At 39.1% G+C, this 16,279-nt stretch overlaps 1 protein-coding gene across 2 annotated transcripts in view; it reads right to left on the bottom strand.

Annotated features, from left to right (window-relative positions):
* Positions 1 to 16,279, bottom strand: part of Mcm9 (minichromosome maintenance 9 homologous recombination repair factor) — a 129,768-nt gene that overhangs the window by 19,650 nt on the left and 93,839 nt on the right. For both annotated transcript variants that reach the window (XM_004651241.3, XM_045158109.1), the window contains exon 8: positions 13,257 to 13,431. In XM_004651241.3, coding sequence (XP_004651298.1) covers positions 13,257 to 13,431 — 175 coding nt within the window. The remainder of the gene's footprint in view (positions 1 to 13,256; positions 13,432 to 16,279) is intronic.

The raw sequence follows: 16,279 nt of genomic DNA, 5'->3' as shown, positions 1-16,279 counted from the left end.
GAAAGAAAAAATTAAGATCACAGCAGATATTAATGAGTTGGAAACTAAGAAAACTGATGAAAGAGCTGGTTCTTTGAAAAAATAAACAAGATTAACAAACCTTAGCCAATTTGATCAAGCGAAAAAAAGAGCCACTTCATATTAACAAAATTAGAAATGAAAAAGGAGAGATCACAAGTGAAATTGGCAGAATCATCAGGTCTTACTTCAAAAACTTCTACTCTACAGAATTGGCAAATATAGAGGAAATGGATAAATTACTAGACACATACATTCTACCAAAGCTAAACTCAGAGCAGATTAATCTCCTAAAGAAACCTATCACACCCATTGAAATTGAAACAGTGATTAAAAAAAAAAAAAAACCAGGCTGGAGAGATGGCTTAGCGGTTAAGCGCTTGCCTGTGAAGCCTAAGGACCCCGGTTCAAGGCTCGGTTTCCCAGGTCCCACGTTAGCCAGATGCACAAGGGGGCGCACGCGTCTGGAGTTCATTTGCAGAGGATGGAAGCCCTGGCGCGCCCATTCTCTCTCTCTCCCTCTATCTGTCTTTCTCTCTGTGTCTCTCGCTCTCAAATAAAATAAATAAAAAAAAAAATTTAAAAAAAAAACAAAACCTGTCCAAAAGAAGAGTCCAGGACCAGATGGCTTCTTAGCTGAATTCTATCAAACCTTCATGGAAGAACTGAAACCAGTCTTTCTCCAAGTATGCCACATAATTGGAGATCAAGGAAAGCTCCCCAACTCCTTCTATGAAGCTAATATTACCCTAATATGAAAAACATGGGGCTGGAGAGATGGCTTAGCGGTTAAGCGCTTGCCTGTGAAGCCTAAGGACCCTGGTTCGAGGCTCGGTTCCCCAGGTCCCACGTTAGCCAGATGCACAAGGGGGCGCACGCATCTGGAGTTCGTTTGCAGTGGCTGGAAGCCCTGGCGCGCCCATTCTCTCTCTCCCTCTATCTGTCTTTCTCTCTGTGTCTGTCGCTCTCAAATAAATAAATAAAAATACTTTAAAAAAAAACATGCAGAGATGCCCCAAGAAAAGAAGAATACCAGCCTATTTCCCTGATGAATTTAGACGCAAAGATCCTGAACAAAATCCTCGCAAACTGAATTCAACAATACATGTAATCCATTATCCACCTTGATCAATGGGCTTCATCCCAGGAACACAGGGGTGGTTCAACGTATGGAAATCTGTCAATGTAATATACCATATAAACAAGGTTAAACACAAAAACCACATGATCATTTTGGTAGATGCAGAAAAGGCCTTTGACCAAATATAACATCACTTCATGATCAAACCATTGGAGAGAATTGGCATGGTTGGTATATATCTTAATATAATAAAGGCTCTATACAAAGCTCCTAAAGCCCAAATAATACTTAATGGAGAGAGAACGGAGGCAAATCCATTGAGATCAGGACCAAGATAGGGGTGTGCACTCTCACCTCTGCTCTTCAATGTAGTAGTGGAACCTAGTTCAAGCAATAAGACAGGAGAAAGAAATAAAAGGGATACAATTTGGAAAGGAAAAAGTTAAGTTAGCTCTATTCACAGATGACATGATTCTATACGTAAGAGACCCAAGAGACTCTATCCCAAAACTCTTGAAGGTGGTTAACTCCTTAAGCAAAGTAGCAAGATACAAAGTTAATGCACAAAAATCAGTAGCCTGTCTATATGCAAATGACAAAAATACAAAAAAGAAATAAGCGACATGGTCCCATTTTCAATAGCAACAACAACAACAAATATCTTGGAATAATGTTAACCAAGGAAGTGAAAGATCTATACAACTAAAACATAAAAACACTCAAAAAAGAGAATGAGGAGGACCTGAGAAAATGGAAAGAACTCCCATGCTTCTGGATAGGATGAATTAACAATCCTACTAAAGGTAATATACAGATTTAATGCAATTCCAATTAAAATCCCAACATTATTCTTCACAGAGATAGAAAAAATGATCTCAAAATTCATATGGAAAGGCAGAAGGCCTCGGATAACCAAACATATCCTGAGCAAAAAAATACCTCTGGAGGCATCACCATACTTGATCTAAGGCTATATTACAAAGTCACACTAATAAAAACAGCATGGTACTGGCATAAAAACAGAAGTATAGACCAATGAAATAGAATTGAGAACCTGGACTTTGGATGAAGCAACTACACCTACTTGATATTTGTCAAAGGCCCTAAAAATGTAGGATGGAAAAAAGACAGCATCTTCAACAAATGGTGCTGGAAAAACTGGATAACCATATGCAGGAAATTGAAACTTGATCTACACATCTCCCCATGTACAACACAAAAGTCTAAACAGATCAAGATTTTAATATAAGATCAGAAACTAGGCTACTACTGGAAGAAAATATAGGAAGAACTTTCCATGATATAGGAATGGAAAAAGACTTCCTGAACAAAACCCCAGTAGAAGAGGATCTTACCCAATCACTCAACCAATGGGATCACGTGAAGCTGAAGAGTTGCTTTACAGACAAACATATACTATGCAAAGCCAATAGATTATCCACACAATGGGAGAAAATATTTTCTGAATATCCAACTGACAGAGGCCTAATCTCAAACAACCTACTCACAAAATGGGGCAAAGAGCTGGACAGGAAGTTCACAGAGGAAGAAGTACAAATGGCAAACACACATTTAAGAAAATGTTCATCATCCCTAATCTTCAGGAAAATGCAAATGAAAACAACTATGAGATTCTACTTTATACCAGTAAGGATAGCAAAAATTAAAAATTCAAATGAGACCTGGGCATGGTGGCTCACGCCTTTAACCCAGCCCTCGGGAGGCAGAGGTAGGAGGATTGCTGAGAGTTCAAGGCCACTCTGAGACTACATAGTTAATTCCAGGTTAGCCTGGACCAGTGAGACCCTACCTTGAAAAAAAAAAATCAAATGAAAATAAATGCTGGTGAGGATGTGGAGAAACAGCAACCCTCATCCACTGTTGGTGGGAATGTAAGATAGTACAACCATTTTGGAAAGCAATATGGAGGCTCCTGAAAAAGCTGACTATAGAGTATAGAGTTACCAAGAGACCTGGCTTTCCCTTACTGGGCATGCACTGTAAAACCTCCAAGCTTCAGTCCAGAGAGATTTGCTCAACCATGTTTGTTTGTTTTTTTTAATTTAATTTTTATTAACATTTTCCATGATTATAAAAAAAATCCCATGGTAATACCCTCCCTCCCCCCAAACACTTTCCCCTTTGACATTCAACCATATTTATAGCAGCTCAATTCGTAATAGCTAAGAGCTGGAATCAACCCAGATGTCCATCAGTAGACAAATGGATAACTAAGATGTGGTATATCCACATGATGGAATCTACACAGCAGTAAGAAAAAAATGACACAATGAAATTTGAAGAAAAATGGTTGAACCTGGAACTGATCATTCTCAGTGAACTTACCCGATCACAGAAAGATAATTGCCACATAGTCTCACTAAGCTACAGCACCTAACCCGAATCTACCCATGATGCCAACATACACAGCAAGAATCTCAAGGACAGGACAATGGGGTGGGTGGGGAGGGAGGGGAGTGCAAGGGAATGGGTTTGGGATACAAGTTTGGACCCAAACAACAATGGTACCATAAAATTCTACATCCTAAAAGACAGATCAAATGGTTGAGCCTTCATCAGGCCCTTAGAGGGAACACCTGAGTCACAAGGCCCTGGAGAAGGTATGATGAAGACTGACCTTAACCTTGTTTCTGTTTTTCTCTCTCCCTTTCTCTCTTTATCCCTCTTCTGTCTCATATCTCTATCTCTTTTATAATACTTATTTCTTTCTTCCCTCTCTTCTTGGGCGATGACTTGTAAATCCCAGTACCAGCAGGTGGCTATCATCCACATTGAGCTTTTGATCAGAGAAACCTATAAGGTTTCCCAAAAGAAGACAGATTTCTGTCAGAGTACTTGATGATCCAACGAAGGTTAGTGGTAAGACCCTACTGCTGAGGATACCATATGCTGTGGGCATATAACATGGGATGACATGGCTGGATGCTGGAAGAGAGTCAGTCCTGAGACAGTTAGCATGTCTAGTGCCAGAAGGTGCTACATGAATGACTGGGGGAAAATGACCAATATCTGTACAAGCAACTCATAGTCTAACCTACTTAGCAGCAAACAACTTGACGTAATGCTCACACAAGTGCAATAGTGGCACACAGCCATAGTGGGAAACCAACTGGTCTTGATTTGGCTCACTGATCTTCTCAGTGGAATGGAACCCATAGCTGGAGCTGGGAAACAAGTCAGAACCAGATCCAAAAATGAGCCCGCTCTCCATTATCAAGCTCCCACCAATCATGGGCTAAAAGAGGGCCTACACCTATTAAATTCTCTCTATAAAAATAATGGCTATCCCATTTATCTGGTGTTAACTTTATTCTCCATTGGAGAATCTGCTTCTCATTTTCTGATAGATGCAGATCCTAAGAAGAGCACAACCCAGGGACCGCGCTGAAACTAAGATTAATTGGTGAAACAAGCAAGGGTGAAGTAGATTGATACAGAGAACAATCAACTCCTACCAAATCAGATATCCAAAACCTCATCACTGAAGGAGGCCTAAAATGAACCCAACATGGCTCAGGGAAATGTGCGGAAGGGTGGGTGAAGAAAGAATGTCAGAGCCACATGTTGGGTCATGATACACAGAAACATTTCCTCCTACCCCTAACTGAGGGCTAACCCCACAATTCATGACCCATATACCCCAAAGAGGAGGGCCAATAGGAGGGAGGAGGACACTAACAATGGTACCAACTTGACTGTATTCACTGAGTACAAAACTAATTAAAAATAATACAAAATTGTATTAATACAAACCAACTAAATATTTTGTTTTCCCACACTTATTAGCAGGCTGATATAGCTGAAAATCACATTTGGGAGGAAATGGCAGGTAGGGTGCTTTACTACAGAGCAGGTAAATGCTGCCTTAAGGATTCCTGGGTTGATAATGAAATCCAAGGCAGAATTGGTAACATAGCTCCAACCCAACACTGATTCAGAAAGACCCATATGGGTCTGGTGCTGCATGCGGACTCAGGTCATGACTCCTTATTGGATACATAATATAAAATAATGTTACCTATTTTGAGAAAGATATACTTTAATTTTTGTTACCAGTAGATGGTAGAGAGCAGGGTTTTACTTCATACTGAAGACATGTTATTAGAAAAAAACAATATATTTATACTTTGCTATTTTTAATTTTCAGATTGTACTTTCTACAATTATATGTGAGTATAATTTAATAGCAATGAATACATAGTAGTAATGTTAAAATCTACACTGGGTGTTGGGGCTCATGCCTGTAATTTCAATACTTGGGAGGCTTACACAAGAGGACTGGCATGAGCTTCAGGTCACCCTGGGCTATACAGTGAGTACCAGACCAGTCTGGGCTATGAAATGGGATCTTGAGAAGAGGAGGATGATCCAGTGATACCCTCTCTTAATGAGACATTATCTAGATAAATTTGCAAAGAAATGAAACTGTTGTTTACTTTAATGTACTACAACCCCAACGACTTCCATCACTCAGTGTCCTTTCAAATGACTGCACACTACCATGTGTGCTGCCATTACACAGAAGTGGTAAAATGATGGCCAACTTCATTATATTGACTACTGATGCCCACTTCTTAAATTCAATTTGTGTACTTGCCTCTTAGTTTCTTTGTTTAGTTCATTAAGAAGCCCAGATAAAATGTAAGTGAATTTTGAAAATGTTTCCATACCTAGGCACAGTGGCACACATTGACAGTCCCAGCTATTTGAGAGGCTTACGCCCAAGAGTTTGAAGCCAGTATGGGTAACATAGCCAGATCCCATCTATCTCCCTTTCCCCTCAAAAGAGTATGGATTTAGGCAACATAAGCAAAGAAGAACAAACTTATTGGTCTTTTTAAACATGTGTTATGGAAGATCTCTATTTTTAGCTACTGACATGATTTTTGTTTTGACTCTAGGCATCTTGAAGTATTGTACTTTTGGTTCAGTTCTGACTATAATAAACTACACTGCAAAAATCACCACTGGCAGTCACTTAAGCATGTGAATGGCAGGTATCTTGGCTCTGATGTGCCCTTGCAAGTATGTGCCTACCAAAACAAAACACTGCAGCATATTTAACCCCAAAAGCTATTTGGAAAATAAGCACAGTTAAATGGATTAATTAAGTATGCAGTTCTTATTTTTGAAAAAAATACTTTGTAGTATACATAAAATGGCATATTAAAAATAAATCTCAGAAAAAAATTTCCTGCAGCCTTGGAAGTTACAGTTTACACTAATACCCTTAAAATAAGTAACAATTCAAATCAAAACCACTGATCAATCAGCAAGCAACTTGACCTCCTGAAATATAATGGAGCAAAAGAGTATGAAAGCAAAAGCAGACATCTCCAAGAGTTTCTGGAAATGATGTTAGAAAGACACCACTGTCTGGCAGAAAAACCTGTAGGTTTGAGAGACAGAGGCCAGAATATATGAATGATGGTATATGACTCATGTCCTAAGGTATCAAAACGCTGCATTAATGGCCAAAGGAAGAAAGTCTTTGAGTAGCGGGATAATGAGGTGGTAAGGGTTTTCCTAAGAGTAAAATTCATTGTACTTCATACCCTTTTTATTTTTTGTGTTGTAGTGTGTGATATGCATGCATTGGTATATGCATGTTCTTGGATGTGGGCATGTATTCAGTGTGTGTGTGTGTGCACACGCGCACGTGCACGTGCACATGCATGCAGCAGAGGTTAACATTAGGTGTCTTTCTTCCATGGCTCATCACCTTATTTCTTGGAGACAGAGTCTTTCACTGAATCAAGAGCTCACTAATTAGGCTACATTAGCTATCCAGCAAGCCCTGTTCCTGCTTCCCCAGTGTTGGGCATGCTCCACCAGGCAATTCAATCTGTCTGAACTATGTTTTTTCAGCATTAACAATCCACCTGTCTCATGACCCATTCTTTGCTATATTCTTTAAGTCACTGTTTGTCTTCATTACAGCTCTGAACAGGACACAATGGAATGTTCAGCACACAAGCCTATAAGCCCTTCTGACAGGATCAGAGATGGGCACCTGAGTCAAGAGCAGTCAATCTATTAACTGGCTAGAGGCCTAAGATCTGTGCTTTTATAAATCTTTAATAAGGATGACAGTCCCTAACTGGGCCTCTCTTGAAAGTATCCAAAGTGGTGACAAGAACGAAAGCTCCATTTACTATGGTGGGTTGAAAGAGTCAAACCCCACCCGCCCATGTACTTTAAAATAGTGACAAAGCGTCCAAGTGTCAATAATGGCAAAGTTTGAAGATGGATACTGTGGTGACAATGAGGTGATGTAAGTTCTCTACTTTACAAATTCCCATAGTCCAAATCGTGTTATATCAGAGTAGCTCAGGAGGCAGAAAAGCTCAGCAGTGTGCTTGGCTTAGAACCAGGCAGCAGTGCTATTAGTCATGTGACAGCACAGTAGTTCAGTAGATCACAGAAGCTCAGCACTGTGCTGGGCTAGCAAGGAGTATAGCTGTAACTTCTCATAGCTGAGCTAGATCTGAACTGGCATTATTCAAGTAATTCTGAATATGCCCATACATTCTTGTGGTTACTAAAACAGGGAGGGCTCTTGACATTGGTTCCTGAACTAACACAGATCATGCTCAACACCTCATGACATAAAACCATATGTTATGTACATAGTGACAGGAGTCAGCCAGCAGCTGATTAGCTATGGTAGAGTTTGTAGGTAGCTATTCACAACTTGCAACATCTCATGGAGCACTTTAGAAATTATCCTTTAAGTATCCTAATTACATGTCTGAACTTCTTTTCAGTTTTATACTTAAAACCTCCATAAGTGTACAGGCAGCTTACTGGATCTCTAGGAAGCTCCAGTCATTAGAACACTTTCAGGGGACTATTTGTAAGTAGGATTCCTTGAGCCTCCAAGCTTTTGACACTAAAGGATATAAAACAAATCTAGTTGTATCACTACATTATTAAATTAATTATAACTTAATAATAAAAATATTGGATTTTCAATTTCCCACAGGTATTTATCTCCAAACCAATCATTACCCTCCAAAGGCATTACAGATAAATAAGAAAAGCAAACTCATGAAAGAAAACTCTCAAAACAGAATACTATGAGCTTCTATTTAAATATAAATAGATAAGTAGACATCAGAAACCTAACTGTACACCCTGTGCCGGAGAAGAAGTCAGCGAAGAAAAGTGATGGTCATACATGATAGTGGGAACAGATAGTTTCCCATAAAGGAAGACTCCTGCAGAGTGGGATGTACTGACAGCAGGACTGAGACCTCATGAATCACAACAGAGGCTACAGAGGGATGCAAACAGTGACTGGCAGTTCCTTGGACAAGATGGGGCAGTCTTTGGAAGAATCCCAGAGTAGACAGAAATGACCTGCTGAGGTAGGCATACTTTACTACCCTGGTAACAAGGGGAAGAAAGTGGTATGAGGTGGACGCTGAAGACCCGATAGAAACAACCAACTACAAACCCAGACACTTCTGGAGGCGGGCCTTGCTGGAGGAAGTAGGCTGCTAGGGACATGCTCCAAGGGGCTAAATATTTTTTACAGGTCCCTTCTTTGTCCCCTCTCTGCTTCGTGGGTTACATACAGTTAGTAGTTCTGTTCTGTCTTCTGCCATGTTGCTCTTTCTCATCACAGACTCAGAAACAATGGGGCCAATTGACCAGGAAACCATGAGCCAAAGTAAACCTTTCCTTGATTGTCTCAGCAATGACAAAGCTGACTGTGGACATTCTGACAGTATATAACCTTCATGGAATAGATTCTAAGCCCAAAAAAGAACTTCACAGAAAGCCTGAATATCATATGTGTGTGTGTGTTTGTATTAGAATGATGTTGGTGCAACTGTCCTGAAACTATTTTGGAGACTCAAATGAGTTCAGAAATACTGAGAATACTGTAAACCCCTCCACTTATATATGAAAACAATTTTGGAGTGTATCTTCTTATCCAATCTAAAAGTATTAGCTAGGTAGCATAATCTTCAAGAAAAGGGCAAAGAAGTGTGGCTGTACTTAGTGGTGCTAAACTGTACATTTAAAAATTAAGATGGTAAGTTTTATATGTATTTGACCTTATTTAAAAATAAAACAGTAGACTTCAGCAGCTATAGCTTGTCATTTGACTCAGTAGCAGTCAGTAAGCCAGGAATTTGACATATATACGCTTGAGGTCTGTTTCATTTCACAGAGAAAAGTCAGAGGCCCAAGAACGACAAGCAGCTTGAGTCAGAAGAGATGTGCCATAGGCTAAGTCTCTCTGACCAGAAACTTTACTCCTACCAGAAACATTTTGACTTTTCAACAAAGCATCTTAATTTATTTATGCTTTATTTTATTTTTTTATGAGGGAGACAGAAAGAGAGAGAATAGCACACCAGGGCCTTCAGCCACTGCAATTGAACTCCAGAATATGTGTCATCTTGTGCACATGTGTGACCTTGTGTGATTATGTCACTGTGCATCTGGCTTATGTGGAACATGGAGAGTCGTACATGGGTCCTGAGGCTTCAAAAGTAAGTGCCTTAACCAGTAAGCCATCTCTCCAGTCCTATGCTTTATTTTAAATAAGGGATATTCACCTCTGTTGTCATTCCCAGGTATTTATTATTCCTGAGTGATGACAGCTGGCAATAACTGTACTGAAAATTCACAAGGAGGAAAATAACTTGGGAGGAAAGGTGCTTTACCCCAGAGGCAGTGGTTGTTCTTTTTAGAAGTTCTTAGTTCAGACCATGTTCTCAATAAGGAAAATATGTAGCCTAACAGTTCAAGGTAGAAGGGATGTCAGCTCACACTGTAAATAGCTGCTCTGTCTTTAAATAAATAAAACTTAAATTTTTGAGTGTCAGAAATGGTAAGCCTTGTTGAAATTTCATGTTAGCATGGACTTTAGAAGTGTGATGCTTAGAATCAAAGCTATATGCCTACCACCATGTGGAGGCCCTGCCATCTCTGGAGACAAGCTAGAAATATGTTTACTAAGTACAGAGGGAACCAGCTCTGTTGCCATAATGTAATTAAAATATCTTCCCTAAACTGAATAATAAAAAAATATCAAAATGGAAAGACATACAACCCATGAATAGTATTACACAATTATATGTTATGCAATATTAGGAATTTACTCTTTAAAATGCATAATAATAAAATGATATAAATATATTCATGAATACAGAACTAATTATGTGGGGGGAAGGAATCTAAACAGAACACCAATATCCATATCTGATAAGCAATGACTAAGACTCAGTCCAACACACTAAAGTGCTTTGAAAGTAAAATTTCTTATGTAAATGTAAAAAACAATAGGCTAAAATACTGGTTTTGATTCATGTTCCAGCTCCAAAAGTATTAACACTTGATAGAGCCAAGACAAAGCAGAAAAATACTTTTTTTACCCTAACAATGCCCACTATGGTATAAAAAGGAAACCCTAGTGAAAAAAATCATTAAATCAAAGGGCTTCTTAGGCAAAGCTCTGTGATATATATTCGATAGGTAGTTTAAAGAAGCTATAAAAACTGACTATGAGCAGCAGCAGCATGTTCAAGTCTCTGTGCTATGAGTTATTTCCCTCCTAGCAAACAACAACAACAACAAAAAATGCAATCTGAGAATTTTTCTAATGTCAGACATGGTGTTGGATGCCACTGATCACAGCACTTGGGAGAAGAAGTAGGACTGCCCTGAGTTCAGAGACAGCATGGGTTATATACAGTGAGTTCCAGATCAGCCTGAGCTAGAGTGAGAACAAAAACAAAACAAAAAATATTCTTAAAATGGTTTCTTTTCAAAGATTAAAGTTATTTCAATTAAAACAAGGCTTTACTGATGATAATTCTACCCCCTCCTCAGCATTGTTTCTTCTTTACACTCCCTTCCACTCTCTTCTTTCGTGGTGTCTTTCTACAAAGGAGGTAAGCAGACTGCAGCCAGATTCTTTGCCAGAATAGAACAGCCTGCCTCTAGCCTGTTTCACATAGGGCCCTTGTTTCCCTCCCCTTTGAAGCCCCAGGAGCCTGGCCTCCACAGTCCACATTTCTCTTGACCTTCTAGTCTCCCAGACTCCTGCCAGAATGGCCTATTAGGTTTTCTTACAGCATTATCGGGCTTCTATAGCCCAAAGCTCCAAATTCTCCATTCCTCCTGAAAACAAATTCCAAAAGGCCTAGGAAGCACATGGCTGGGTTTACTGAAACAATGGCCCACTCTTGGAACAATTTTCTCTATTAGTTACTCTCCACCTTCTGTGAGAAATGCTTCCCCCATAAGCAACTTATGGAAGGAAAGGGGGATGATAGTATGATTTGGCTTATAGTGCTAGAGGGTAGAAGTCTGATGGTGGGAAAGGCATGGCAGACTGGAGCAGGATGCTTATATCACATCATCAAGTTGGCATGAAGGAACCAGAGAAGGAACAGCAGTGGGGCTGATCTAAAAATCCTCAAAGTCTACCCCTAGTGACCCACTTCCTCCAGTTAAGGCTCCATCTTACAACATTCCCAAACAGCACCACCACTAGAGGACCAAGTATTAACACATGAGCCTAATAATGTAGTTGAATTTAAATTCATCACCTGAGTCCACTTTATTTGTGGCACTTCCCCAACCCCAACCATTTTCTTTTGCTTACATAAAGAAAGGGACTGTTTGGTTGCCTTCTCTACTCAGTTTTCCTTGTATCTGGTAGAGACTATTGGAGAAGAACTAGGAAGTAACCCGTGTGTTCCTAGTTATTCTCAGTTGTCTATATGCTAGACCACACTTGGACTTTAGAATATTGAAACTTTTCTAATTATGTTTCTTCTTTGCATTTGAGGCAGCTCCCATATCCTGCATATTCTCTCAGAAGTGAGGGAAGCAGATGATGTGCTTCAATTTCTCTTGGAGGGACATGATGCACACTAAAATTAAGTTCTTTTTTGCATGACCATAGTTCCCTGATAAATTCAAAGAAAGTTGAGATTTTTGTGCACTTTGTGGCTATTTCCTGTTATGAAGAAAGTGGACTATTCTTAAAGATTTCTATATTCTAAGTAGAAGAGTTGAGGCTTTGATTTTTCGCCTGCTTTTTCAATAAATTTAGTTTCTTGTAGTCTATACAACTATTGCTCTGAGCAGGATATAGTGGTGTGTACCTACAATCTCAGCTACGTGGGAGGTTGAGACAGAAGGATTGTAAGTTAAGGCTAGCCTAGGCAACATAGTAAGACTCCATTTCTCATGCAGAAAAGGCTTTACTATGGGTTATAAAATGCAACAAAGCTGGTCTTTCACCAGGGCCTGTGTGGAAAAAGCTGTTTCAGTGCTTGTTTGGACAACTGATGGTATGCAAAGTGAATCTTTCAGCTCTAGAAAACTGGATGTGGGATTCTGGAGAGCACAAATATCATACTAATTCACATTGGTCATTTTTAGCTAAAGACTCACACACCTCAATCCTGAGAGCCCCTAGGTCACAGAAGACACTTCACCTTATTCCGGTGTTTGGTTTTCCATATGCTGTGGTTAACTTTCCATTGATATATATATAAATATCATGGAAAACAGAAACTATTATATTTGTTTCTTTTTGGGGCTTTCAAATTTCTAATACTTAATGTGCCTAGAGTACATTATAGTATTTAATAACTGGAAGAATGAGTTGAATCCTATGTTCAACACTCTTCATAAATCCCTCCTGTTAAGGCAATCTACATTAATACCTTATTTTTTAAAATAATTTTTTGGTTTATTTTTATTTATTGATTTGAAAGTGACAGAGAAAGAAAGAGGGGGGGAGAGAGAATGGGCACACCAGGGCCTCCAGCCACTGCAAATGAACTCCAGACACACGCACCCCCTTGTACATCTGGCTAATGTGGGTCCTGGGGAATCGAGCCTCGAACCAGGGTCCTTAGGCTTCATTGGCAAGCACTTAACCACTAAGCCATCTCTCCAGGCCAAATACCTTATTTTTTAACCCCTCTTTTACCCAATAATTTACATTTATTACCTTACAAACATTTATATTCTGGTACAAAAATTTTCATGTGTGGTACCTGATAAACTCTGAGGATACCAATATGGTTTCCATTTCTCCTGAATCATTTGTCAAATAATTTCACTATTTCCCCAGACTTTGAAGAACAAAAATGCTTACCCAGCTTTAGCAACACTTATAGTCTGTTGCTCCATTGCTTCATGAATACTGGTTCTATCATGCTCTTTGAGGCTATTAAATTCATCAATACAGCAAAGGCCTGCATCTGCAAGTACTAAGGCCCCAGCCTCCAAATTCCATTCTCCTGAGTCCTTTACAGCAGTCACTGTCAGACCTGAGGAAACAAGGAAGCTATATCAACTTTTATTTTCAAAAGTATACTTCACACCTATGAAGGAGAAATATTCCTACATCTTAAGAGAACAGCATAAGTAAGAATTCTTCTTTGCACTCTACAACATTAGGACATTATCCAAGTGTTAGAAACTTGTGGAAATACCAAATAGTGCAAACATAAAAGGTTCTATGCCATAGGCTCTGACAGAGAAAGGTGTAAGGAGAGAGAACAGTACTTCCATGATGGAAATTACAATATGGGGAGGGAAAGGGTCTTCAAATGCCTATTGATTCTGACTCATCTTTTATACCAGTCTATAAAGCAATTGGGTCCATAGTGTCAATAGTGGCTTCAGAGTAAACTTGATTCAAATCCTAGATATGTCACTCTGGCTATTTGACTGCAGGCAGTTTTATGTGTGTGTGTTTATTTAAGAAAGGGGATAACAATACAATCTTGGATATTGAAATAAAAAATGAGGAAAGTTCTTTAAAAGATACATAATGAGGAGATTTCCCTGTTCTCCAATTGTGTGGCAGTTTGAGAAAAACTGGTTTCAGTTCTTTCATGAAGGTTTGATAGAATTCAGCTGAGAAGCCATATTTGTTCCTGGACTCTTCTTTTGGGGAGGTTTTTGATTACCTTTTCAATCTTGATGAGTGTGATAGGTTAGTTTAGGAGATTAATCTGCTCTGAGAATTTTTTTTCTTTTGGTAGGTAGTATGTGTCCAGGAATCCATCCATTTCGTCCATAATATCCAATTTTGTAGAGTAGAGGTTTTTGAAATAAGTCTTGAAGATTCTCCCAATTTCACTTATGTCTGTTGTGATTTCTCCTTCTTCATTTCTAATTTTGTTAATCTGAGGCATCTCTGTTTTTCACTTGACCTAATTGGCTAGGGGTTTATCAATATTATTCTTTTTTTTTGTTTTGTTTTTAAAGAACCAGGTCTTTGTCTCATCAATTTTCTTGATTGTTTTCTTAGTTTCAAATGCATTAATTTCTGTTCAAATTGTAATTATTTCTTTCCATCTGGAGCTTTTTGGGTTGGATTCTTCTTGCTTTTCTAGTGCTTTTAGGGGGATGGTTAGGTTACTGATTTGGGATCTCTTTTGTTATGAAGACATTTAGTGCTATGAATTTTTCCCTGAGGACTGCCTTCAACCTTATATCAAAACCAGGCAGAGGCCTGGAGAGATGGCTTAGTGGTTAAGCGTGTGCCTGTGAAGCCTAAGGGCCTCGGTTCAAGGCTCAGTTCCCCAGAACCCATGTTAGCCAGATGCACAAGGGGGTGCACGCGTCTGGAGTTCGTTTGCAGTGGCTGGCGGCCCTGGTGCGCCCATTCTCTCCCTCCCTCTCTCTCTGCCTCTTTCTCTGTCTGTTGTACTCAAATAAATAAAGTAACAAAAAAAATTTAAAAAGAAAAACAGGCAGAGAAGCCACAAGAAAAGAAAACTACAGGCCTACTTCCTTGATGAACTTAGATGCAAAGACCTGAGCAAAATCCTTGCAAACCAAATACAACAACACATCAAAAGCATTATCTGCTGGGCGTGGTGGCACACAACTTTAATCCCAGCACTTGGGAGGCAGAGGTAGGAAGATTGCTGTGAGTTTGAGGCCATCCTGAGACTAGATAGTTAATTCCAGATCAGCCTGAACTAGAGTGAGACCCTACCTCAAAAAAACAGAAAAAAAAAAAAAAAAAAAGCAGTATCTACCTTTCTTCATCCCAGGAATGCAGGGGTGGTTCAACATAAGGAAATCTGTCAATGTAATACACCATATAAATAAGCTTAAACACAAAAATCACATGATCATTTCAGTAGATGCAGAAAAGGCGTTTGACAAAATAGAACATCACTTCATGATCAAAACATTGGAGAGAATAGGCATGGATGATTTATTTATTTATTTATTTTGGTTTTTCAAGGTAGGGTCTCATTCTAGCCCAGGCTGACCTGGAATTCACTATGGAGTCTCAGGGTGGCCTTGAACTCACAGCGATCCTCCTACCTCTGCCTCCAAAGTGCTGGGATTAAGGGCGTGCGCCACCACGCCCGGCAGCATGGATGATTTATATCTCAACATAAAAAAGGCTATAAAGCTCCTAAAGCCCAATAATACTTAATGGAGAGAGACTGAAGGAATTCCCATTGAGATCAGGAACAATAAAGGGGTATCTACTCTCACCTCTGCAATTCAACATAGTACTGGAAGTCCTAAGTCAAGCAGTAAGACAGGAAAAAGAAATAAAAGGGATACAAATTGGAAAGGAAGAAATTAAGTTACCCCTATTCGCAGATGACCTGATGCTATACATAAAAGGCCTGAGAACCTCCGTCTCAAAACTCTTTAAGGTGACTAACTCCTTCATCAAAATAGCAAGATATAAAATCAATGCACAAAATCAGTTGCCTTTCTATATACAAAAGACAAAGATACAGAGAAAGAAATAAGTGACATTATCCCATTCTCAATAGCAACAACAACAACAAAAAAGAAAATACCTTGGAATAACATTAACCAAGGATATGAAAGACCTATACAATGAAAACATAAAAGCACTCAAAAAAGAAACTGAGCAGGACCAAGGATATGAAAGACCTATACAATGAAAACATAAAAGCACTCAAAAGAAACTGAGGAGGACTTGAGAAAATGGAAAGACCTCCCATGCTCATGGATAGGCAGAATTAACATTGTGAAAATGGCAACCTTGCCAAAGGAAATATACAGATGTAATGCAATGCCAATAAAAAATCCTAATATTTTTCTTCACAGAGATAGAAAAACTGATCTCAAAATTCATATGGAATGGTGGAAGGCCTTGTATATCCAAGC

The sequence above is a fragment of the Jaculus jaculus genome, chromosome 9 (assembly GCF_020740685.1).
Source record: "Jaculus jaculus isolate mJacJac1 chromosome 9, mJacJac1.mat.Y.cur, whole genome shotgun sequence".
NCBI classification, from domain to species: Eukaryota; Metazoa; Chordata; class Mammalia; order Rodentia; family Dipodidae; genus Jaculus; species Jaculus jaculus.
Note: the sequence above shows the minus strand (reverse complement) of the source record. Positions and strands in the feature narration are given on the sequence as shown.